The sequence below is a fragment of the Thermobia domestica genome, chromosome 10 (assembly GCF_964235325.1).
Source record: "Thermobia domestica chromosome 10, izTheDome1.hap1.1, whole genome shotgun sequence".
NCBI lineage: Eukaryota > Metazoa > Arthropoda > Insecta > Zygentoma > Lepismatidae > Thermobia > Thermobia domestica.
This window is the reverse complement of record NC_137463.1, coordinates 19,310,396-19,338,221: the sequence shown is the minus strand read 5'-3', so window position 1 is coordinate 19,338,221 and position 27,826 is coordinate 19,310,396. Positions and strand designations below refer to the sequence as shown.

General features: G+C 35.4%; 2 protein-coding genes across 4 annotated transcripts in view; one reads left to right on the top strand and one right to left on the bottom strand.

The window, feature by feature from the left end:
* Window positions 1–27,826, bottom strand: part of trc (Serine/threonine-protein kinase tricornered) — a 230,655-nt gene that overhangs the window by 59,046 nt on the left and 143,783 nt on the right. The gene's annotated exons all lie outside the window — the stretch shown is intronic.
* On the top strand, window positions 25,013–26,147 carry LOC145661947 (protein CFAP276-like). The gene has a single exon (XM_081727296.1). The coding sequence runs from the start codon at window positions 25,130–25,132 to the stop codon at window positions 25,607–25,609; it is 480 nt and encodes a 159-aa protein (XP_081583422.1). The 5' UTR covers window positions 25,013–25,129; the 3' UTR covers window positions 25,610–26,147.

Genomic DNA, 27,826 nt, shown 5'->3' with positions numbered 1-27,826 from the left:
AACGTTGGTTTAAGAAAATCATCATGTCTTTATTATTAGCGGTAATTTTGTCGTGTTACACCGACATTGAAAATTAAATCAGGGTTTCTCAACTACAAGGGAAGCACTATTAAAGTTTGTTTGGTTATTTGCACCACCCGTCTTACGTAATTACACAACCTTCCCTTCATTCAATTGTATACATCACTACGTTGGAAAACAATATGGAAAAATATGCCACGTAGTTCTATAGTAATAAGAAACAATATTTCTTTAGAGGGTGTAACACTTTTTTTTTTTTCAATACTTTTCAGTCTAGTGTAAAATTTGAAAGCGGAAGCAGCAGGGAAAGGGAAGTTATTCGGAAGCACGAGCTTCAGTGGGCGTGAACCGAGTTGTATGGAAGGACGCCTTTTGGGCGTGGAGGATCTTGAACCAGGATTCGGAAAGCTCTGTCTTGCTCCGGAAAATTACTTTACAACAAGCGTGAACATTTCCGGTCCCGAATCCTCCTCCACCTGCTCTCTTCAACAGCACGAGTATGCTTCCAAAGTACACAATCATCTCTAACAAGCCTCTCCTACGGCTTCCGGGTTTGTCAGGCACTATGGTTTTCTACTGCGAAAAATTGTTAACACATTCTTTCCTGTTATCCTTTCTGGTATAATTTCATCAAATCATCATCATCACGTAAAGCTAAAGTCTTACAGCTTTAACTTAGAACCATTGGTTATGAGTAGCATACTTGAAGAGAAAGTCGAAGCAAAATTAATATATATTTATTATTTGCTTTTATAATTTTCAAAACAACGGTGGAGGAGGAAGTTAACTATTTCGTTATAATAGGGTCATGTGAAACACAGGTTTCAGTTACCATACATATTATTTATCGTTGAGTAATTAATAATCCAATCAACTATGACAAAGTGAGTAATTAATTTCTTTGCAGCACTTCGAAGACAATGATTCCTATGTTCAACAGCATTTTCTATAACTAAACAACACTTAAACATACATGGTCCCAGGCTCAGAACTTCCTGGTGTTCTAGCATTGTAAAGCAACATGAATTAAGATCTAGTGAACTCCAGTCTACAAAGCAAGAAATAACAGTGATGGAGGCCATGTGCTCCTTATGTCGGATATAGCTCTTCCTGAATCGCAACACAAGGAATTTCGTTTCAAGAAGAGTATTTATCGAATCAAAAACTCGAATTTGGTGCTCAAACTAATAATATCATGAAATAATTGGGGAACTTACGCGTGTTAAAATGAATTTGCAAACATTTATTAGTTTTTATTTATATTTGAGAGAATAATTAAGTACGTTCAAGAAGAAATGGGTGCTTTCCTGTAATTCCGTTTTCAAAATAAAGGTTAACAAGTCATGAAAAAGAAAAAAATACGCAACAAAAGCCAATTTATTCATGTATAAAACATACGAATACTAGAGTGAAACTGTACTGAGAAGAAAAGACTGACTAAGAAGAAAAAAAATTGGAATGAAGTCTCCAAAGGTATTCCTGGAAGGACTGACGGAACATTTTGGAGAGAAAATATATCCGCATTACTGTTCGCAAATTCAACCAGGGACCTCTCAAATTACGAGGTGAGAATGTTTGTTAACTTTATTCATCTAATAAAGTAGTTTGTATTTAACCAATCCCCCATCTTTCTTTTCAAAAATTATTTAAGGTTTACACGAGTAGCCAATATAAAATGATTAAACAAGAATTTTAGGAAAACAAAAATGGACCGAAAGATTGTGATCTTGGTCAATAATTAGTTTTGGATCAGGGTCCAGAAAATTTTTGAACGGCCCTTAAATTGAGTTTTCGTATTTTCTATGGAATAAGCACATCATGCTGAGTTAAGTGATAGTTTGAGTTTGGCTACACTATATGTAGTTCTCCAGATATAAGGTCTACAAGAAAATTTTTGACTGAAATATATTGGCTTTGATTTTTTTTTAAGTTGTACATCACCCAACCTAACAAACTCAAAACTATTTTAATTCGCATTTAATATTTTCACTCGAACATTTAGATTATTTCTTTTCTTTCTTCCTTTTCTTTTCATTCAACGGTTGACACGCTCTCTCTGTGACAGCCACTTACTCGACGATCTACAGTATTTTCCCACAAGCGTAATGAAGCACAACCCGATGGATGGCGTCAATCGATAGATGCACGCTTCATCGCGTCAAGTTGTGCTGAAAAGAAACGTTGCTATGACAGTACCATCAGCATGAATTGCCACAAGCAGGTAACGGGATCTTCTTTTATCCTCGCTCCGCTCTCAAATTCATCTTTAGTCAACTAAACATAAAATGTTGGTGATCAAAAAGCCACGTGATTTCCTGCTGCTCTGAACCAAAAGGGACGTTCACTTTATGCTAATTCATTATTAATGATTACAACAGTTCTGCACTGATGCTTCCGCGATGAAAAGACCACACTAAGCACTCGTTTCCCCTTTGTGTACAAGGTGGTTCGCAGCGTCTTCGATGAATATTATTAGCATTACTACCAATGCATATAATAGAGATAGGTAATAATTTTCAAAGATCGTACTTAGAAACAATCTCTGTCTGATCTGCCATGCTTAAAGTAACATGCATACCGCCAAAGGCTATGTCCTTCACTTCTGCTATTACTCGTAGCGAAACATAAAAGAATAATTGGATATGCACGAAAGAATTTTGTTATACTACAATGAAAAAAAAAATGAAAAAAAAAACTATTTCTCTCGAAATTAGTTTACTTTGAACAAATAGCTCTAACTTCTCATTCTTACATAACAAATGCAACCCCGCCCACTATTTAACCTTCATTTACAAATTTAAAAACACGATACAAACACACACACACCAGTAATAATTATCAACTGCATCAAGTTTTATTGAAACTAGTAGTATCTTCATACACTTAAGGTCAGTGTAAAAATGTGCTAATCGTCAACAGACTGGAGCATGTTAGCACTATTTTTCCACTGCATCTTTCACGGAGAAACAATATTTAAAATAATTCAGTCAGTTCCAAGAGATGGGCTTTGAAATTTCGTTCAAGGGTATAAGTTCGATCAATAATCAGAAAATAATACACGCTGTTGTTTTATTATTTTGTTTTGTTCACTGAGAGAATTTAATTATTGAAAGCATTCTGGTAAGATGCGAAAAAACAAAACCTGTAAAAGTCTACGGGTTATCGTCTGATTCATTTATTTAATTTGTCTTTGGGCAATATTTGCATAGCCACCACTTGAAACTGACTTCAATACTGCGAAAACTGTAGGTTTCAAAGATAGGTGCACTGGTATGAAAACTGCGTGTTTTTAGAGCTTGTGGTTTCCGAGATCTCATTGTTGAAATGACCGTCAATTACACGCTTTGCTGGGTTAAATTAAGAAAAAATTAGTAATATCTTCCGATAGTAAGTCACTTTCTATTATTGAAGCGCTCTCTGATAACAGTTATCGGGTCACTGCGGGGCTGAATTAGGATTTAAATAGCATCGGAAGTGTTACTGTTTATCTCAGCGACCCCAAAAACTATGGATCCGACACTCATATCGGTCATTTTTGATCATTATATATATATCTTCCTCCCCCAACCCTAAGTTGCACCATCAAAGTGAAATGATAAAAAAAAAAACATCCCAGAGTCGAACCGAACCTCACCTATGTTGAAAATTTGATCGAGATGTGTTTCAAGCGTTATGAAGACACATAGTTTCATTTTTATTTATATAGATAGATAGATACCAAATAATTACGAAGAAATGGTCTTTTTCACTTTCGCAACAGTTTGAAAGGAGGCTAGACTGATTACCATCCTTAACTTGTACTTCTTATGATCGAATCTTTTGTGCTCAATAGTTTCAATGTAATAACTTAGTACTAGTACCGTACGTTTCTTACAAAGAAGTGGTAAAGCAAACAACAGACCTTTTCCACCAAAACGCACAACTTTGCAGAGATATACATTGAAGGAGATGATAACGATCTCGTTGAGGATATTCCGGCGAGAAGTGATTCCCATGATTTCTCACTCGGTTGTTGCCGGTCGCATGCAGCGCAAGTGTGAATGTGTGTCTAGGAGGAATAAATAAACAGGGAAGACAATATTTCCATCTTTCCTTTACCCTTCGGCTATACAGCAACACGTCCGCGACTTGTTTAGCAATAAAAACCGTGACTGATGATCCAATAACCTGCTCTCGATTCTGCCTTGTCTTTACTTTTCCAAGCACCAAGAGGCACGTAAAATGTACTTTTATTCTTCTTTAACATTCGAAAGTTGCTAAATGTATTTCACTTCGAAAAGAAAAACTGCAAATTACATTTTCGAAAAGTGGCACAATAACATATTTATTCTACAACATAAAGAGAAAAAAGTATGTTTACCGAATGTTAAAACATCACTGAAGATACGCTCTTTACATTCAATAGAGTATAGCTAATTAACTACTATAGTAATCAAGGTCACTTAACATGGAACTCAAAATCAATTTTTCCTTATGGAAACTAAACTACAATACGACTTAAGTGCTTTTTTTTTTTTTTTTTTTTTTTTTTTTTTTTTTTTTTTTTTTTTTTTTTTACAACTGCCACAACAGTAACATCCGTTGACAGTAGCCTGCAAAATGCTGTTATCGGATGACCAGATATACAATGTAATTTTAATTATAAAAAGAAAACTAATAACTATGTGCTATCCCTTATTAAGATTATGAGTAGATCTGGAATTACCAGCAGCAGAGAGGATAATAATCATTCACAGTCTTTATAAAACGAAGAAATTCAATGTTACCGAAATACAAGAACTGAAATGTTTTGCGATTCTGGAGTAATATTCCCTACGTACTAGCGTCAATTACCCGCTCTGCTTGGTTAAAATAAGAAAAATTAGTAATGTGTTCAATTAGTTAGTCACTTTTTACTATTACTGAAGTGCTCTGTTATCGGCCATTTTCGATCATTTTTATATATCTCCCTCTTCCTTCCCGAAGTCGCGGGGCTGAATTTGGATTTAAACGGCATCGGAAGTGTCACTGTTCATCTCAGTGATCTGGACCCACAATGACACACAATGAAAACGAAATAATCAATTAAAAAGGTGAACTCTGTATACTTACATCGAAGTGCGTTGAGACTTTTTATGAATATTCTAATTGAAAACCACGGCGCACGAAGGGAATAGATCCAACTGCGGATTTGATTCACAATTAAAAAACTGTTAAAATGCAATTTATTTTAATTTCGCCTCCAAACATTTTGTAACGAAATGTGATGTTATAGGGGTAAGACATTTGTTTGCAAAAAGTTTGGAGGCCAAAGTAGAGTAAACAGATTTCTAATAATAGTTTGTTTCAATCCTGAACCAAATGTAAAATTGGAGCTGTCCCCTTCTTGCACCGATGTCTCTCTTCAATTCTTAATATAATCCTTGGTGGAGAGAGGAAAATGTCATACTATCTCACGTGCTTTCATAACCATTAAAGCATTTTGATGACTAACTTATAACTATGCCCTTTTGAAGGTATACAGATTTCATAACTAGAACAATTCAGTCAACGATAATGTGTGAGCATTTTTCACGATTTATATTTCTATTGCTCTCTCCTGAATGAGCGCAAAGCCTCAAAAATGGAAGTAAACTAGTTATCATAATCGGTCCACATTTGTGGCAGCTGACAGCTGTTGGGCAGGTTTATCCTCTCCTTCTTAGAAATTCTTTTTAACAGGATATAATTCTAAACAGCTTCTGGTTGTACACTTAAGATCTTCTATCATTAAGTTTTATACATAATCTAATCTTAAAAGCGATACGCTGTTGCATCACACCATTCAACAACTGAACTTTTTGAAAAATATCACGTGATTCATTTCTTTTTTTAAGTTAATTCCTGTTGCCACACGAGCAAAATGCAAAAGCATTCATTTTTATGACACCATAATTCATCTAGAATGTTTTGTAGTAAGCGTTGTGATAAGTGCATTGAACACACTTGAAAGGTAATGTCCTTTACTTCCTGCTTATTTACAAATACCATTGAGTCTAGCTGTATTCGTGCTGGACATATGACGTCTCCAATTGCGTTAGTTAGTCTTATAGAAAGAAGTTCATGGACCTAGATAAGCTCTGCAGAATTCTAATGTGAAGTTATCTATGCATAAAGAGCATATGCATGATTTCTCGTCATAGTCACTGAGTTGTTGATACGCTTCTAGTTTTTATACCGTTTATTATAGATATTTTACAACTGACAACATGTACAGCATTATTACCAAAGAATCCTCAACTGTAAACAAGAGTAAGTGAATCACAAAACAATTATTATATTAAAAACAGATAATATCCAATTGAATAAACAAAGAGTACGTATTAATTTAAAAGTATTTCGATCGAATTCGTTATCGTATTAACAATAACAGATTTCACTTGTTTAATTGTACTTCGTAGATATTTAACTCTAGTCTTCAGTTATTTTTGAGTTATACAGTTTAGTTTAGTTTATCAAAGCACGGGTTTTAAAAGTTTTTTTTCTTTTTCTTCTTTTTTTTTTTTTTTTTACAATTTTACTAGAAATTTAGCATCTTTTTCAACACCGAGACTACATGAGACGTAAACCTACAGCTTAAGGTGGATTCCGAATCTGCGTAATCGTTCAAATTTCCTAATACTCTTCCACCTAGAATCGAACCCGGAACCACAAGCACCAAAGCACACACGCTCGCCACTAGATCACCAGAAAGGATTAGGAGGGGTTTCTGGGCTTTGGGCATGTATGGCCATGTTAGCCCGTCACACATATGAGGGATGACGTTCCTCGGCGAATACACTGCCCGGGGAATTGGTGAGGAAAAAAGGAAGCGGCCTGGGACCATTGTTAGGCACCAGTCCAGCATTTGCCTGGTGTGAATGAGAAAAACCCAGGCAAAACCTCATTCAGGATAGCCAGCCTGAAAAAGCTGTTACACCTTACCGACCGAGTGTCCCCCACTGGGAACCACCAGGAACGACTATATAAAGTTACTAAAGAGGAAAGTTGTATTATCATCAGGTTTACATATTTGTACAAAATTTCAGAGCATTAGTCGCTATGGAAACGCGAGAAATTTAACTTCTAACAAGGTAGGGTACCCAAGTGTAACACGCAGATTGTGAAAAGATTGCACAGACATAGAGAATATCGAAAAAGAAGCTACACGTATTATATCGGCCAACAAGCACACTGAAACGGTCAAATACGGACATAAAAAATGTGGTCAAAATGAGATTATGAGGAATATAGCGAGAACGAGAGATATATCGGAAAAGGTTAAATGTACGAAATACTACCCATAGTTGACGCAATGCAATGCAGTAAAACACACTCATGCAAAGAAAGCAGAACATCCAGAAATGGACCAATCTTGTGTACAATATTGTAGCAATATGTTATGGAAAGGATCGTAAAGGGTGGTAAGGAGCAGAAAGAAAGAAGAAACAAAAATAGAAAATAAGTGTTTTTGCTTTGGGTGCATATGTTGCCCGTATGCGAAAGAGACGCAGATTCATCTCAATGCACGAAGATGGGAGAACACGAGGAAGGATGGAAAGGCCGTTCGTATAGACAGCCAGCGAGATAGTACTGCGCAGTGGGTTGCATATATCGCGCAATAGAAACTACGATGAGATGGATGTTGGAAACGAAAATGTGTGTAGGCAGTAGTAACACAAAAACAAAAATGTTACTATTATTGTTATGTTGTACGCGTATTCTTGTAGTGACGTAATGTTGATACTCATTTGTGGTACTGGTATCTCTGTAGCTGTTTATCTTACGTATGTGGACCACCTGCTATTACATTCTACTGTGCTACGCATTTTTGTTCCCATCACGCGATATATGCAACCCACTGCGCAATACTGTCTCGCTGGCTGTCTATACGAACGGCGTTTGTATCCTTCGTGAGTTTTCTCCCATCTTCGTGCATTGAAATGAATCTGCGTCTCTTTCGCACACGGGCAACATATGCACCCAAATCATAAACACGGATTTTCTGTTTTCGTTTCTTCTTTCTCCCTGCTCCTTATCACCCTTTTCGATCCTTTCCGTAACATATTGCGACAATACTGTACACAAGATTGGTCCATTTCTGAATGTTCTGCTTTCTTCGTATGGGTGTGTTCTACTGCATTATCTTGCGTCGAGTATGGGTAGTATTTCGTACATTTAACCTTTTCCGATATCTCTTCTCGTTCTCGCTATATTCCACATAATCTCATTTTGACCACATTTTATGTCCCTATTTGACTCTTTCAATGCGCTTGATGGCTGATATAATACGTGTAGCTTCTTTTTCGATGTTCTCTATGTCTGTGCAATCTTATCACAATCGGCGTGCTACACCGAGGTGCCCTGCCTTGTAAGATTTCAATTTAACAAACGAGTAGACAAAAAAAAAAAAAAAAAAAGTAAACTTATTAATTTTACACTAAAACGATAAGCTAGTTAAAAACATGTAAATATTTTGTATTGTTATCGTGTTTACGTATCTGTGCGAAATTTCAGACTTTTAGTTAGCTTGGAATCACGTGAAATCAACGTTGCAAGAACTTACTCACAGAAAAAAAAAAAAAAACACGACAATAATCTATAGAACTAAGAAAGATAATAGAACCAACAGGAGTTATTTATTCACGAGAGTATGTATGAGTTTTTTTATCATTAAAATATACAAAAAACGGGGGGAAAGATCGTGAAATGTTTCGTTCATTTATTGAAAATGGTTTCAAGCTCTGAGAAGCTGAACACCAGCACACCCACCGTCTCAAAAGAACTTGAAACCAAAGTGTACTGTAATTTGCAGTCAATGGCACGTTCATAAGAACATTGCGCTGCGCCGTCACGCTCTCCATATCCCATTTTCTGCACCACTGAACTGCAATAATTTCAAACATAAAACGTCAAATGAAACTCAAGAAACACCTCCGCTTAAGCCTTTCTCCACAAAGGTCACTGAATATTTATATGCTCTGCTTCTGCTTTACACGGAGTCCATATTTTTAAGTTCCGATAATACTACTATTTACTATTTTTCATAGGTCCTCCAACATTTACAGTCGTCAGTAAAACTTGACGACTGAATTTTTTTTCTCTTTTAGTCCTCTTTTAGTGATCAGAATTCTAGGAGTCTTGGTTTTTTTTTAATCATTTGACTTTCATTCTGCTTATAAACGCCCTTATCGAACTTCGATTAAAATATTATCTGGAATTATTCAACACAAAAATCAAGGAATAAGTTTTGGTTAAGAATCCATTCACTGGACCTCAGCAACAAGTTTTATCAAGTTAATTGCGAGATATCAGTGCAAGATCAAAATTATAGATATACCACATTCACCTGACACCGTGTCTTCTGTTCCAAGCACTGCTATCGGCTGAAAAGACTCCACTCCCTTTCGTTATCCGCTCTCTCGTTTAGCAACAGCTGAACCCTTATTGGCTGAACGCGTGGGTGTGTCGAGGGTGAGAGCTTTAGTTCGCATTTGAGCCACGGCTCAAGACATTTTGGCAGCACTATAGTTACTTAGAAATAATGTAAGGGGTATTAATTACAGCTTGTTATTTCAAATATCTATTTCCATTATAAACATGTAGTACCTACGTGTAACTAGTTTGATTCTGTACACTAAACATTCGACAAAAGAATTTTATTTGCTGACTATCGCAAGGAAAATTCATAAATAAAAATAAGCAAAATAAATGCTTTTAATTACTAATGCGTGTTACAGTTTTGTTGAGTGTATAGTATGAGGGTTGCTAGAAAATTTTCTGTAAACTATTACTAATTTAAAATCAAAATGAATGAAAAAAAAAAACATTACCTACAATACCAGAATGAAATATTTGAATCATTTCCCACTCACTAAAATGGAATTTGAGCTTTACATATGTACGGATACGGAAAAGCGATTTAGTTTCGACTTCGCAAAGGGGCTAAACGGTAGGAAATTACAAGATCTAACTATTGTCATAAACAGGGTAAATCTATTGTTTTAGAAAGCGAGAAAACAATTTAGCTAGGCCTTTACTAAGGAAGACGTGGGGGATAGAAGGGAGGTTCCGGATTTCCTCTGAATTCAAACCGATGTCAGCTAATTTCCCTAGCCTGAAACTACAAAGTGTATATGTTTTAATCAACTCAATTTTTCTCGATTACTTTGAAAAAAAAAAAAATACAAGGTTCTCCTTCCCTCCTCAATGAATAATTGATTGTATACTTTCCTTTATTAATTCCCCAAGTGACAAGTATTCAAACAATTAGAACTTATACTTTTTAATAATACAGTCTACGAATTAGATTTTCGGCAGCGGTAAGGTACGATTTCAATTTTCATCCAAGAAGAAATTTCGTATGTTAAACAAAAGTTTTAGGAATGATAAAAAAAAATGGGTCAAAAGATTGCTATCTTGGCCCATAATTAGTTTTTTTGATTAGGAACCACAAAATTTCTGAACCGCCACTAAATCGAGTTTTCCTAAGTTTACCGGAATAAGAACATCATACTGACAAAGAACGGACATGATCGTATCATCCGGACATTCGAATCAAACCTAACCCATTCGATAAACATAACAAAGATATGTTCATGCACAAAAAATTAGGTGCCATGGACAACGGAGTACGCTCCTGGGGCCCAATAACCCTGTTAGTATAAAGAAAATCGCACACTCGTAGTGAAATAGCTATTGCATCAACACTTTTCATTGGAAAGTCATGGCTTATAGTTCATTCTCTTCAGCATGAAACAGGCTTTTCAGAGGTGCTATGTGTTGGGACCCATAACGTACGTGAACAAAGAAAATTGGGAGAATGTCAGGAAAATTCCCTCCAGAAATCCCTCCCATCAACTTTGAACCCCTCTTGAGTGGCCCCGGGTAAAAGCACACAATCCAAACACAAACAATTTGCTGAGCAAAAATATATTCACATTAAAAACTACATACGTGTTACACTTTCGCCAACTACACTTTGGCTTCATCAGACACTATCTGATGTGTCTCATGTGAGATAGTGTCTAATGAAGCCAAAATGTTAGTTGACGAAACTTAACACATATATAGTTTTTAAATGTAAATATATTGTTTTGCTCAGCAAATAGTTTAACGCCTTTTTATCCAAGATAAACGAACAGCCTTAGAAAGCTTATTTCTCTTCCTACTTCTGGAAGGACAACGTTGCGTCCCATTTCTAAAACACTAGCTGAATAAAATTCTGCGTTGGTAACTCTGTCAACACTTATCCAGACTGCAAGAAGTTCCGAAAAAAAAAAAAAAAAAAAAAAAAGTCGCCTAAAGTGGGAGGCGCCACCTCACAAACCAAGAGGCTGCATTTTGCATATTACGAAATTGTTTCATGTCTTATTTTGAAATACATATGTCTATATCCAAAACAGTGGTACCAATCAAAAGACAAATATATAGGGATTTGCCTGATATGCAATATATAGGAATAAATAAAGTATTTTTCACAAAAATAGTGCTCAAAACTGAAAGTTTGTTCCTCATACGGAATTCAGTAGTATCAGCAATGCACTTTTCCATTTTCAATTAATAATAATTTAACATCTGTCACGATATTTACGTGTATTATTATTTTATGTCAATGAGAAATGTGTAAAGAATCATATACTTTAAAAAAAATGTTTCTGACAATTGATTACAGAGAAAGACACGTAATAAAAATGCATAATTAATAATTAATTATGTAGCAATTAATTATCTAATTTTGTATAAAATCACTTTTAATCATACATATAGTCAATGTAATCGTGTTTTCATGCAGATAGAACATGAGTAATGCATTAATATTAGTAAATCTCAAAATGGCAAATGTCCCAAGTATATAAAAAAACAAAGCTACTTATGGAAAATATTACACAATCCAAATGTATCTCGAAAAGTTTTATAGGGATAAGAAATCTCTGAACCAAGTTTTGTATTGATAGACGGAACAGATATGAGAGAAAAAATTATATACCAATACACGCTCTTTCCTCATACCCATTATGTATATCAAACATTTATTATCCCCTATAGTATTGTTCGAGATACATTTTGATTGTGTGCTTTTACCCGGGGCCATTCTAGATGGGTTCAAAGTTGATGGGAGGGATTTCTGGAGGGAATTTTCCTGACATTCTCCCAATTTTCTCTGTTCACGTACGTTATGGGCCCCAACACATAGCACCTCTGAAAAGCATGTTTCATGCTGAAGAGAATGAACTATAATCCATGACTTTCCAATGAACAGTGTTGATGCAATAGCTATTTCACTGCGAGTCTACGATTTTCTTTACATTAACAGGGTTAATGGGCCCCAGGAGCGTACTCCGTTGTCCATGACACCTAATATTTTGTGCATGAACATATCTTTGTTGTTTATCGAATGGATTGTTTGATTCGCATGTCCGGACGACACGTTCATGTCCGTTCCTTGTGAGTTAAGTGATGGTTTGGGTTTGGCTACACTACATGTAGTTTTCCAGATATAAGGTTACAAGATTAAATGAAATATATTGGATCTTCGATCAAGAACCACGGAATTTTTGAATGGCCCTTAAATCGAGTTTTTGTATTTTCTACGGAATAAGCACATCATACCAAATTAAATGATAGTTTGGGTTTGGCTACATTGTATGTAGTTCTCCACATACGAGGTGTACAAGAAAATTTTTGACTGAAATATATTGGATCTTTTGATCCAAAAAGCGTTTAATTTTACAACACAACATTTTTCTCATTAAAATAGTAATACATTTCTCTACTTGTCTTGCACTTACAAAATAGCTAGAACTTAGATAAGTTTGCTGTTGTTGTGATTCTTTCGTCTTTTGATTATTATTACGTCATAAGCTCTGGTAACAAAGTGCTCTACGCTAAACAGTAATTATTTTTGTTTGAACAATAGAAGAATTATAATAAAGTTGTTCATTCACTTTAAAATACGGATTTTTTTTCTCAATGTTACCTAGAGTCCCGATATATACAAATAAATGAAAAATAAAGAAGTCTTTAGAATTCAAAAACATTCATAGTGCCCCACAGAATCGTAAAAGCTTTCCATTATACACACTGAAGATGTAACCAAATATAGTGAAATATAAAAATAAAATTAGTAGTAATCATTATTTGAGTTATTATTACAAACTTATTTTCAACACCGTCGGCTAAACATAAAACTACGATAGAGAAAATACTAATGTACGTCAGAGACTTTGTTAAGAACTTTTAAATTCTCTTAACGAGAGTCCTTGGGTTATATTCGTGTGTATCACGCGATGTTATTTTTTTTTTCTTCTTTTTTTCAGCATTGAGTTATGAACATATTCCACTTCTATTATTCTTAGGTTCACTGCTACACATGAAGGACACTTCAATGCGTTTCATGATCATGATGTAGGGAAAATATTGCGATAAACTCCCATCACGCTACTTTTGTATTATATACATTTCACTTGAAACAACTCCGTACAATCTTGACACAAACAACTCATTAACCGTTTCAACATTCTGAATTTAAACTATAGTATGCAACACAATATGTGAATTCATGTACGGCTCTAACGAGGCTCCTGTAATTCGGTAACTGTGTTTTGTAACACGCGTATCAAGCACTTCATGATACAGATATTGCGAAAGCTTTAATTCTAATTATTTAACACACTCGTTATTTACGTGCTGAGAGAGAAATTACTAAAATTTATTATTAGAATTTCAACAGGTATCCTTGCATTCCTATGTTAATTCCCAGAAATCTCATTATCAAGCGTGCTGTTTGATTCTCGAAATATCCATCAAGAATGATGGTGTAGCTTACTAGCATTAAAGTAAACTTTAATATTGACTTCTAGATTCAATTTAAAAAAAAATACTTCGAGAAGTGAGGTAGCCTGATAGTAAGATGTTCACTGGAAACAAGGAAAGAAACGAAATTGTATCATAATATTCTATGTATACGGAAGATCTGAAATCATACCAGAAACAAGGTTAATTTTCTGTATATACATCCTGTCGAAGACGTGATTTATCTTATTATCATCTTTTGAAATAATTGACTAATTACTTCAATGTTTCCTAGTCTCTACTTAAAAAATAATCATATCAGCTTTTAAGTTATACGAAAAAAATAGAAATGCACTGTTCATTAGTTCCGAGGTGATGTAGTCATGAAGTTTATAGCATCAAGACGATGAAAGCTGGATCTATGGTCTGAGATCCAAACCACATGAGTATTACACCAGGAATCGAAACCAAAAATTCTATATCAAACGGAGAAGCACTACTAATTTAGCCACCAGGATAACATCGGAAGTTCTTGCTTCAAGTACGACTACTGAAACACGTAAGAAAGGTTATGGTTAGGTAAAGTTAACACTACTTTTGTGGTGCATGAAACATTGTTTAAACTCTCTTTTTTTTTATGTGTGTGTGTATGTTATAATATTACGTTAGCAATGTGTTATTTAGACAGTTTCTTTAATGAGGGTAACAAAGATCAACATATACAAGTCTGGCTTATTAATCAAGATGGTAAAGTCATAGGTTCGGTTCCAATTTGTGAACTTTGTACGAAAATGTAGGTCTTCTCTACACATTCCCTTTCTGTTCCATTTACGTTATTCCACTAATGTATCATCATCATTTGCTTATAACATCCGTCTCCTTTGGTCTAAATTTAACTCTCTCTTTCAGACATGTAATGAGATGGAAACGTGATATTTTTTAAACGGAGTTTTTCGCTAAATTTTACGGTGTTCCCCTGGATAAAATTACAAATAGTGTTGCCCAAGAGACGAGGAGCAAATTTTTAAATTTCAGAGGAAATGATAAATTACACGAGTCTCGTGGACAACACTAGACGACACAATAAAGAACATTTATCAATGTTCAAAATTATGCTAGTCAGTCCGTAATATACTTTACTAATAAATATGGTTCAAACCTCGTTAAATCACATCCTAAGAAATTAAGGGGGAAAAAATCAGGGCATAAATTAAGGTTGGTTTAAAGGGATAAGTTTTGCCGATAGATGTCACTACAGTCCGTATCTCTCTCATGTATTTTTACCTTTCACGAAAATTCATGATTTCTCTTACAAATTTCAACCTAGAGACTTCAAATTTTTAGAGAAGGGACTTCATAACCTATCGAAGGCAACAATCCGTGCCATTTTTTATTTAGCTTTCTTCATTGTTGAAATAGTTGGATTGTTGAAATGGATATCCAAACCTTGAACAATATAAATATTTCAACAATGAAGAAAATTCTAAATAAAAAATGTGTTGTCTTTGATAGGGTATGAAGTTCCTTTTCTAAAAAATCTGAAGTCTCTAGGTTGAAATTTGTAAGAGAAAATGTAAATTTTCGTGAAAGGTAAAAAAATACATGAGAGAGATATGAAGACTGTAGTGGCATCTATTGGCAAAGCTTGTACCTTTACACCAACCTTAAGTACTATATATACACATAAAAAAGAGGATGAGAAAAAAATTCGAGAATCAAGGAGACGAGACTTGAAAATTTACGAGGAGATGATAAAATCTTATTTCTCGTCTCGCGGGCCACAAGATTTCGCTGAAAGTCACGGGGATGAAGGACCACGAGTTGAGAAAGTTCGGTTAGCGTGCGTGCTTTTGATGAATGGGATCTGAGGTTCGATTTCCGGTGAGAAAGCATCCACCGCACTATAGTCAACAGTGGCTAAGATCTCATTTTAACTGTAGGTTTCGTCCTATATAACCTCCCTGCCAGAAACGACATAAATACCATTCAAACAATTAAATTTTAATTGCAATGATGTTAAAACAATTTCAACGTAAGATATGTTTCTTGCTACATTTCCCTTCCTTTAGTAGAAGGAGTGCAGAAATACTGGAAATTTATTTTTATGGGAAAGCGCTTGCCTTGCTGAAAATAAAGTTGATTTTTTAAAATGTTTTGACACGATTGGTCGGAGTTTAGCTCCCCTTTTCGGCACCGAAGTTATATGAGACACGGACCTACCGTTTAAGGTGGAATCTAAACTACCGTGCTCTAAATGCGCGTCCGCTAGCCATTAGACCAGCGGGAAAGGCAGCTGTAATCACTTATGCACATGCAAAATAAAGATAGGAACATTGAGCACAAATTTATAGAAGAAATATTTTTTAATAAAGAAACATATATTACTAATTCGTATTTACACATGTAAATATGCCAAGCTACTTATGGGTCACCCTACTGCCTCTCTTCTTCCTTTCATCGCTGTACATTCTCTACACAGGAGGCAGATGAACTTTCTTGTTGGTCTCGAGTAAAGTAACACAAATGGAACAATAACCAGGAATTAAATAAACCGTTATGTAACAACAGCTGTTTATAAAGATGCAGGTGTACCTGGTTCATAGCAAAAGAAAACCTCTCCGTACGGCATGTGGCATTCACAACACAGCTGAGTAACGACTGAAATAATAATAATAATAATAATAATAATAATAATAATAATAATAATAATAATAATAATAATAATAATAATAATAATAATAATAATAATAATAATAAATTCCATTAATTGCATACGAACAATAGTCCTCACTTTCATTGCAGTTATTGATAAAGGATTTAGTTTAACTGCTTCCTTAGGTTCTTTCTCGATTCATTAATTCATTATGTAATCATCCCGATAGCTGGCATTTAAAAATACATAAACCAATATGGAACATAATGAATGAAAACTTCGCCTTGTACGCCATGTTTGCTGCTATATCAGGAGTCTGCCAATCTTATGGACATTAAGTGATATTTTTAAATAATGATACGACTTGTGGGTAACTCTCCATATACATAGGTTCCTATCATCGTCGATTAACTATTTATAGAACTGTGTTCGGTAAGCAAGTAATGACTTTGCATACTTTTAACTATCAGTGATTTTAAATAAACTTCGCGGACATGGATTTAGAAAAAAAAAAACATAGAAGCGGATTTACTTTGAAAATTCACAATACTTTTCTTTCTCTCGTGCCCGATTGGCTAGTCTTTTTCCAAACCAACCACTTGGCGTAACAGCCCATTTGAGGACCTGAGCCACTCCAACGCCATCTATCAGCAACCGGCTGAACTACGTCCAGCCTAGCAACAAGCACGTGGTCAGCGCGCTGCGTCACCCTGTCACTAACTGGCGTGTCACGAGCTTTCTAAACCTAGTAGCTGTGACTCCCCAGTTTGCCTCACGACGCTGGGTGGGCCGAAAATTGGGAAGCACCCTTTTCACCTTTTGATTAATACTGTCTTTCGAAGCTTCTTTACGATGTCCCTGGACAAAACGAAATTATTTTTACTCAATATTAAAAAAAAAAAAACTAAAAACTGCGGATACAGATTATGTCGCATAACCTCTCTCAGAAATCGAATGCATATATAAAAACTGTATTCCTGTGAGAGAAAAAAAAATACGTAAAGGTAACGACAAATTATGAATAACTATGATCCATCCAAAACAACACAGTCGATCAAAAGAAAAAAAAATACCTTAACGATCAACGTGTATGTCCTTTAGGCTAAAGAAAATGGATGATTAATGAAAGTAAACGATTGTGGAATAATTTTTTGTGTGTTCTCCCGTTAGGAATCGAACCCGAGACCACGTACACTATTACCAAGCAAATCAGCCCGAATTATGTTATTAATCGTTCTGAATGACGCTATATATATCAGAATGAGAACAACTAATTATTCTGAGGATCCGAATACATGTTAAGTTGTAGAAAGCTAATGTATATGAATTTCGGATTATTAGAAGTGTACATATCTAAATAGAAAATTACGGACCTTTATCACGTCACACATACTTTGCTGTGAACAAATATTATGAGCACGGTTTTCCTTCGAATACTTCTTTTATTATTTATGTCGCTTTTACATGCTACTAATTTGCACATAATCCACGGCAGGAGATGTTAAACACATCCGAGCAGAACAGTTGGTAGGAAAATCTGCCCTATATTGGAAATGAGGAACGAAAAATTTTAATAATCTACTAACTTATTACATTTTGCAAACACATTTCCCGATACAGCAATCAAAGCAATTTTATTGCAAACAATTAAAATATTAGAATAAATCTTTAAAGGAAGTCTGCAAGAGTCTGTTAAAGGATATCGTCCAAGCACCCGCCTTGAAGACTGAGGGAGAACCATTAGGAGAAAAAAAATAGTACGGATAATAGGGTGCAAGGTGTGAACTCGAGACCTCCCAACTGCGAGAACGTTGTTACTTACTCCCTACACAGAAGATTAACACAAACTAAGGTCAAGTAAGTAATGATTCAATGATATTATTATAATGGGGCACTCCCAGAAAACATTCGTCAAGTGTTTCTCCACTTCAAAGTTAATGCGTTACGGAAATAATAAATAAAACAAGAATTTTAGGAATGATTAAAAAAAAAATGCATAGAAAGATTGTGATCTTGACCAATAACTAGTTTTTGGATCGGGGGCCACAAAATTTTTGAACGGTCCCTAAATCAAGTTTTCGTATTTTCTACGGAATAAACACATCATACTGAGTTCTGTGATAGTTTGAGTTTGGTTAAAACCAGGTGGCTCTAACAAGTTTTCTCACCGTAAACAAATTTATAAGAGAAAACCATTTTATTTGCTTCGTGACAAAAGTTTACAAATGGATTTTCTATTTCTGTTTAGTTAAGTTACACTTGATTGCACAAACGGATTCCACTTCCGTACTTCTGCGGTTTCCTGTCGGATTCCGTCCATTGGAACTGATATGTCGAGTTTTCTTCTGATCCTATCATACTTTGCATTCTGAAAAATACATGTACTGGTGTTTACGAATTAGAACTCTCTGAACTTAAAAAGTTAAATCTACAAATTATTATTATTATTATTAAAACAATTGACCCTAATAATGGTTGCCAAAATAATTAAATTCTTGCTTAAATTATTGCTATTAATATTATCATTTGTTTATTATTAAAAATAATTAAGAAATAAATGGAACTAGCTCATGAATATAAGCACAACTCTGAACAGAAACTAAGATTTCTGTAAAAGGTAATTTTAAGGATTTAGTAGCAACTTGTAAAAACTCGTTAAAATTACTGTTTATCAGTACATTTTTAAATATCTTTCAGCCCACACTCTCAGGCTTTTGAAGTGCCACCTAAGGGCAATTGTTCCCCTTAACTGCCCTATGCTATTCACTGTCATCACGAGGCTGGCAAAAATATACCTTATCTAATGCTTGTGAGATAGACCCCAAGAGCCCCTAGTTAATGTATCACATAGTAGAACTGCTGTAACTAGTCTAGATGTGTAACCTAAACAAGATTTGAACTAACAGCTATCCACATCTAGAACTTTGAATCTAGTTATTTAGTTACCATTCGAAAGAACCTTTGGAGTAAGTCTTTACGAACTAGTTATGTCACACCTGCGCCATTTTTTCATGAATCTACGATATGTATTTATTACTATTTAAAGCTGATTTCATTGCCATTTTTAAAGTATTAAGTTTTCTAGATTAAAAAGTAAAAATTAATTCCCACATCTACGACCTGTATGATTCTTGAGTAATGGGCACTAGAGGCATTGTATAGTCCCCCCCCCACACACACACAATTTCGGAGTACCTCGGAATACTTATAAAAATTATCTATAATGAAACTTACTTCGTGCGGGATCATATACAGTACTCATGAAAGTTTTGTTTCTTGTAGTACTTGTACCTATATATCTCGCAAAAGCGAAAATGAAGAGAAAAGCAACGTCATTTTCCTTAGGGAAACGGTATCTTAGAACATTCTCCTACCTGTTTTCAAAATTTCATAGCACAGCATTTTAATTAAAAAAAAAAAAATCTAATAAATTATCAACTTCTTGATGCAGCTTGCGAAGAAAATTTACATGAAATCAAAAAAGGAAAATAGCTACATGGGAAAAAATGAAATGAAATTTCAGTTTAACGTCCCTCGTTTATGAACTTTAGGCTACGGGAGACGATGATTATAGTGTGAATGATGGAATCATTGGCGAAATGAGAAAGCGGAAGCAAACGGGAGTACCCTAACAAAACCCACGGACACGATGTTGTCCACTACAAACTTACTTGACCGGGAACCGAACCAGCGACCTCACTGAACCATCGTGTTCCCTAAATATATGGAAAGAAATCGATTATAGTCTATATCTAACAGCACCCCCCTTGAACCTAAGAAAAAACTGGAAAAACCTTCAATCAAGATGGCTAGACACAGGATTCGAACGCGAGACCATCGAGTACAAAAAATTAAGTATGTAATGAGCTCTTAATTGGAAAAGTAACTTATTCAAATGTGGATTCAAATACATGCTACGCTGACCTTATTGGCAAAATTGAACTTTATAGCCCGAAATTACGGATACAGGATCAAGTACTATGAGTAAATAGCATTTATGATCCAGTATTCCCTCTGCACAGAAAACAAAAACAAAATCCTTTAAATGACGAATATAGGATTTGAACACGACTGAAAGTTTTTGTTGGTCTGAACTCAAAGGTTACAATTATTTACACGAACTCTCACGAACACGAAGTAACGGAACAGAAAATAGGGAAAACAGCTTTGAAAACATTCTTCAAAATTTGAGCAACAACAGTCACGCTATACCCAGCCGCATCGTGGACCCGTTGTGACCTAGGTCAGAGAGGCCACTAGTTCACAAATGAGTGGAGAGAAAAACAAAAGAAAGAAAGAAAACACATACGCTGCTGACAACTAAGTTTATGTAAAAAATATTCTGAGAAAAACGAACGTTCGCACACCTCATCAACTTAAAAAGTTCTAAACAACTCTGGAGTCTTACTTACAGAATAAAATTTAATTCCAGAGTCATGTAGAGGAGTTAGATTGTGCTGATTGGTCTTGGATTTTCTTGCTCTAGTCATTCCATTGATTAGTGTTCTCATTGCATAACTTCACTTTTCACACTGAACATATACAGCAACCTTTAAAACTGTATATACATTCCACAACACGTTCTTTTGCTAATTCCTTCAAAACATTGGACTTCCAGTATGGTTTTCGGTGTAAAAAGGTTGAGAACTGTGATCATCCATTAATTTCGAAGTGATCGAGAAGAAAAAGTTATAAATGAACCTCCGATAGTGAACAGTTTCTTTCAAAAGCGCCATTTCCCATCCTTCAATACCACGTGCGAATTGGAAGTTCAGCTTGGACCCTGCCTCAAGAAGTGGGTCCCGTCTCACATAGTCTCAGTGCTGATAGAAGACGTTAAGCTTCAATCCTCATCTCTAATCCTTCATCTTTAGATAGTACTGAAATAAATATGAATGTTATCCTCAGCCTCTGTTGCCAGCCCATGTTCCAAAACAAGCTTCCTACGAGTATAGAACTCCCCCCCCCAAAAAAAGTCAGTGTTACTTTGCTTAGTTGAAACTAAGCACCCCTTTCCACTACCGTGGCTATATGAGACAAACCAACGTATGTGTTAATTATATATTACTCGTATATATGACTCCGACTAGGAAGCGAACCCGGGATCCCTTACGTGCATTAGACATTTGACCAGTAAGGACAGACCAGTATTGGCAGTCGTGTCAAAGAGTGACAGGCACCATACTGTATAATAAAAATTGTATCTCATCTAAAATGTAATGAAAGACTATGTCTGAGATTATTCTGAAGTCAATCTGTTAAATTGTGAACGCCTGCTTCTAGGACAAGAAACTTGTATAAAATTGAACAATACTTTCGTCCATATTTACAACATTTAGAACGGGTATCACCTACATGCTGTACCTTTCGTCACGACCCAGATATCACGCATGTCCATTGCATCCAGCTTATAGCATAAACAATGGGTAGGCAGCGCAGGAGGTGAAGGTGGAACTGGTTTGCCTTCAAGGAATTTTAGTGACAACAGACCATTATTTATGTTACTCGACAGACTGGTACAGTTCTGACTCTACGTACGGTGTATTGTGCATTCATTTTGACAACGGTATCAACGGAGCACTTCCGGCCGAATTGGGAAATTCTCACGCAGCACAGATCGCGTGAAACTTGAGTTCATGTATTTCAAGCCTTCCTTAGGCTACAAGAGCATCAAACAATGTATACGACTACAAAGCGATGCTTCCTTGTATGACTATACTAACAGTATCAACATCGAAAAGCATACTTTTATTTACAATGGAAGAACATATCATATTACGTAACAAAATATTGAAACTACAATAATAAGTCATGTTTACGAGCCGCAGTAAAACATGAACATGAGAGAAAGCGACAACATTCTACCCTCACATTCACAACGCTCCCATGTACGAATCCTGGTGCCGGGTTTTCTTTTAGTTCTTTTAACGTCTAAAAAGTAACAAATATATCACTCAGGTTGAAACGAACATAATAATAAGAAACACTAAAATAACGTAACTCCATGCAAAGTTATAGCTAGGATGCCTTTTCCAGAAAATTGTGGCGTGATTTATATATATATATATATATATATATATATATATATATATATATATATATATAAAGAGATAGATAGATTTGAAATTAAATGAACATATGATAAACATATGAGTTTCTCGGGAAAGAATTTTGACATTCCTTTCGAAGCGACGTTAGAATCGTGTGCACAATCTGTGACAATGTTTAATTGTATGATGATAGTAACAACGAAATCATTTACAGCAGGTTACTTCAGGAATTCGAACGAAACTCTTGATTGGAGGGTCAAAACTGGAGTTATGTGGGTCTGGCGAAAGTCATCGCCGCTGAGTACTGGTAGATTACGAAACTTTCTAGAAAAACTGAAATAATCTTAAAAGAAATATATCGTCAATCGTCTTTTTAAACATTCTTTCAATTGAGGTAAAATTATTTCGAATTAGACGACAAAAATTATCATTTCCATGAAAAATAGGAGCAGTATTTTCCTTTATTATGTCAAAAGACTAGATGAGAGTGTTTGTTGTCCAACGATTTTATTGCTTTGATAAAGAAAAGCAATTTGAAAAAGCGTAACTCCACTTTGCAAAAGAGTACATGTAACGCCTGACTTCCCTCCTAAAAGTGAATTAAGGGGAATGAAAATACAGTACTAGATAGCATATAGGACTTTGGTAGATCGCCGAAGATTTTCATAGAGACAGATCAATGAAACAAAAAGTTTGGCAACTTTTGGTATAGACTAGTGCTGTTCGAATACTTGAATAACAATTCAAATATTAGGTTATTCGAATTTTAACAGCATTAGTACAGACTATAAATGAAAATAAATGTTAGAAAGACAAAAATTATGGTGATTGGAACGAAGCGCTCGGTTTCAAATATCGAAGTAGGAGGAGAGAAAATAGAACGGCTTATTAGTTTTCGACACCTGAGTAGTGTTATTAGCGATGATGTGAATTGTGAAGTGAAATAAAAGCAAGAATAGGAATGACGAAAGAAGTCTTTAGGGGGAAGAAAATACTATAAATAAGGAGTTGAGAAAAAGAATGCTTCGTGTTGGTATTGTGCTGTATGGGTCAGAAACATGGACCCCTTATGCGAAAATGATGAAAAACGACTGGAAGAAATGTAGGTGTGGAGAAGAATGGAGAGAATTAACTGGGTCGAGGGGAAACCGAATGAGAGGGTCTTAGAAATGTTGGGGAACAAAATAATTTTAGATATTATTAAGAAGAGGAAGCGAAACTGGTTGGGACACTGGTAAGAAGGAACTTTATCATGAGGGACGTGTTAGAGACTATGGTGGCAGGAAAGAGGGAGGGGGTGAAGGAGACTAAAATGAATGGATAATATCAAAACAGAGAAATCGTACGTGAAAACTAAGAGGCTACCGATGGCTATCCATATTCCATACATGGAATCGCGTGATACTCTTTACTGTCTTTAGTAAGTTTATTCTGACGCACGAGCTTAGCCGTTACATATCGTTTATCAACTGGTACTTTTCTCTCTCCCTCCTCCTTTTGCCTTCTGACACATGTTTCATGCACGGATTAAATCTAATGTAATCAGTGGGGATGGAGCTCGATCAAACGCTACCTTGACGTGAAATTGTTACAAACTACGAAGTCTTGTTTTACGAATTCCCATTAATAAATTATCTAAATATTAAATGAACACTGTATATGTCGCCCATTTTGAAAGGGTCCTTGTCCACTTGTCCATGAACAGAAAACGGTGACAAACTAAAAAAGAAAAGAAAGAAAAAGTAAACGTCATTTTTTTCTTTTTTTTTGGGGGGGGGGAAGGATAACTAATATTTTAATGTGCTTTGTTGAATTAATATATAAAAGTGTTATAAAAGTAGTCTATGTACTTAATAGGTATACTAATTTGATGCTAGGGCAAAAAGTTTGGACAATGAGATTTTTTATAATGGGATAAAACTTTATTTTTGGTGACTTCAGAATTGTTAAATCTCAGTAAACATACTATACTTCTATGCAGTTTTATGGGAAGAATTCAATACTAATAACTTAATTTTCAATTTGTGGGGACAAAAACCCTATTGGAAATGGGCGATGCATATTTGGAAAATACGAAGAACAAACATGAGCGATCAAACAATCTGAAATAAATTAAATACATCTCGTAAGCACATATTGCTATCAAAATCATTATTACAAAATACGGTACTGTATTTGATACGGATGGCCTTCAGTTTTAACTGGCCGATTTGGTAGGGGGAGGCCGCGGCTACCCTTATAATTAGTGTAGGGCTTCAGGCTCTCCCTGAATTAAATCCCTCGTTTTATCTCTTGGAATTACCTTCCCTCACACTTAAGTCTTACCACTTGTTCTCTTTTCTCGACTTTTCCACTTTCTCTCCGCTTTTAATGGAAATAATTTGGCATCTCTCAACAATCCCCCTCCCCGATTATTTCCATCCTTGCTGTCAAAAATGAATCTTGACAACAATGTGCCTAATGCATTACTATTTGTAAGTACATAATTGAACCACAATAAAGTTACTTTCTATAGGAACAGTGCAGCATTGTTGCTGAGTCCACAGCACAACTTCTGCCAATGATGTTCTAATTTTCTATCTACAGAACTAATCTTTAAAAATTTCAACCAACAATGAGTGAGGACGATGAAGACACAGAATTTGATCCGGATGCGGAAGAGCTGTTAAAATTACGACGTATTATACAGAAGAAATTGGCCCAAAAGGATGAGATTGCACGGAAGAAAAAGGAAATTCAAGTGGTCATATATGAAGAACCACCCCCGCCTCCCGTAGATACTGCTCCAAAAGATCACTTAGACTTTGTTCTTCGATCTGTGTATGATCATCAAACAGCGCTCTTTCCTGAGCTCTATGAATTTATCCTAAGTATCGATACAGTGAACCACAAGTACTATTGCGATCTGAAGAAAAGAATGTGGGCAATGAGACCAAAGCCAAAACCTGTGCTTGGTCACCCGATTAGATTTGCTCCTGCACCTACTCAAAGAAGGGATCCTTTCAATGTTAAATTAGCTATCAAAACACAGCATATCTCGCAGACGGTGAATGGATATTGTCGTAAACCAGATGGATCTTACTACAGAGCATAAATCGCCTTCAAATCTTGAACACTAGTTTACGGTAAATTAACCAAGTTATTTACTTTTAAGAGGGCACATTTTGTTTACATGGATACTGTACAACGATTCTCTTCTCTCTCATCAAATTTTATATTGGACTGGTACTTGATGGAGAAGAAAATAAAATTACCGCTAATCTCTCGACAGAAATCTGTTCTTTCGTTACATATTGAAATGTCATGTACTGTCTTCCGAATCTAGGTCAGAGCAAACCCTCTCGTACGACGTCTGAGTACACAAAGAGAAGCCTGTAAAGAGAGTCTGTGACATAACTCAGACAATGAATGCCGTTTACTAAATATCCACTTTGTCTCTAGGCGGAATGTGAAGCAAAATAAAGCTATGGCAGCAAGTGAAGAGAATTTTAGTGCCAATTTTACACTTGTAGCCTATATTGTCGATTATTATTGTAACTAAAAAAAAAAAAAAAAAATCTTTTCTAATTTATGTAAACGACAAATATACTGTCATTAAAGAATGAAAAGTCTTCTTAACCACTGAATAGCTTATTACTTTTAAAAGCAGCCTTTTGTAAGGACACACCTATGATGAGAAACGGTTTCAGAGTTCACAATGTGTCATGCTCACAAAATGAGGACATCAGGCCACTTCTCAAGAGGTAAGGATGACCAGAGCGTGACTTCCCTTGCGCTGAGGCAGAATTTATGAACTACTAGCTTTGCATCCTCTATACCAGTGATGGGCAAACCACGGACTGCGAGCCGAATCCGGGCCCCTAAAAGAATCTATCCGGCTAGCGGCATGATTCAGTCTGACGAATTTAACTTCACTTCTAAGAAACAGCGTATCCCAGTTCGGAACAGATTATGAGAAACTTGTAGAAATCAAATGACAATCCATCACACTCTCCTTCACAATCTTTCAATCATTAACCCTCGCACTAGATACTGCCATTTAGGAGTGACACTACTTAATATCAGTCACATCTCCTACTAACGGAGGTGGAGGGGGGAGTACTTTGTGCCCACCAACTTAAAATAGCAAACTTTATGACACACACTAACGTTCAATTTGAACCACCGTACGGTATACACTTTGGCTAGACATGTTGAGCAATAACATATTTTCTTACAATTTTAAAGAAACGACTAGGAGAGTAATTACAAAAAAATATATACACAAAGTAATCCCCCCCCCCCGTTGAAAGTTCGAGGGTTAATAGGGCTTATTATCACAAGAATTTTGTAAAATGTACAACTGCTGTTTTTAATAAATTATACTGGTCTGGCTGAAGCTTTTTCCTTTGGCTCCCTCCTAAAAAAAAAGTTTGCCCATTATTGCTATATATGAAGCTCAATGGAAAGTAGCTAAACTTTAAACGAATTTTCAAAGAAAAAATCGTGCGCAATGTTTACATTATTATGCATATCTTCTAGACTCTAAAGAGTAAATTCTTGTTGACTCTCTAGTTTTCATTTATTTATTTAAAGAATTGAGAAAATAATGTGTGTTACATTCGATAAGCAATGTTGAGGAACTACGCCATTTGATATTTTGTACACAGGAATTTTTAATTTATAGGGAAAGTGTTTTACCCTGTACACATCAATGGTACGTAATTTTTGAAACGTAGTTGGCAAGGGCCTATCAAAAGTATCTTACCTGCATTTTCCTCTAAGGCAGAGAAACAAATTAGAACATTTTCGATCAGGATATCCGAGCTTTCAACCGGCGAGCACCAAATTACGAGAGGAGGAAGGCATTGTTCATTTTAGAATTGCTCACGAGACATCATAGAACAGCGTCTTCAGATGGGACAAGACAGACTGAACTCTTTTAGTCCACTTAACACCAGCTTCGAGTACGATTTTAAACATTGCTACTTTTCGCATCAATTTTAATGCCCCTTACAGAACATTAAGTTGCTTTTATGTTGCAGACAACTGTACTCGCTTTGGATGATTCAAGCTAAAATTATTCGTTTTATTAATGAACACTTTATTACGAAAGAAAAAAAATGATGTATCGCGATTAGCACTATCATTAGGGCAAAAATGTGTATACCTTTATTAACCCATTACCTGTCAAAATTATTCACAGTATTTTTGGCTCACTGACTTATTATCGATGAGTGGGATGATATTACAGAGAAACAACAATTTTTACTACTTTTCAAGGCTTAGGTCCTTTACAGAAGACCGTCCTTTAGCACATTCCATTAGCGAT

What these genes read in the sequence shown, in the direction of transcription:
- LOC145661947 (XM_081727296.1), top strand. Translation starts at nt 25,130, where the DNA reads ATGAGTGAGGACGATGAAGACACAGAATTTGATCCGGATGCGGAAGAG.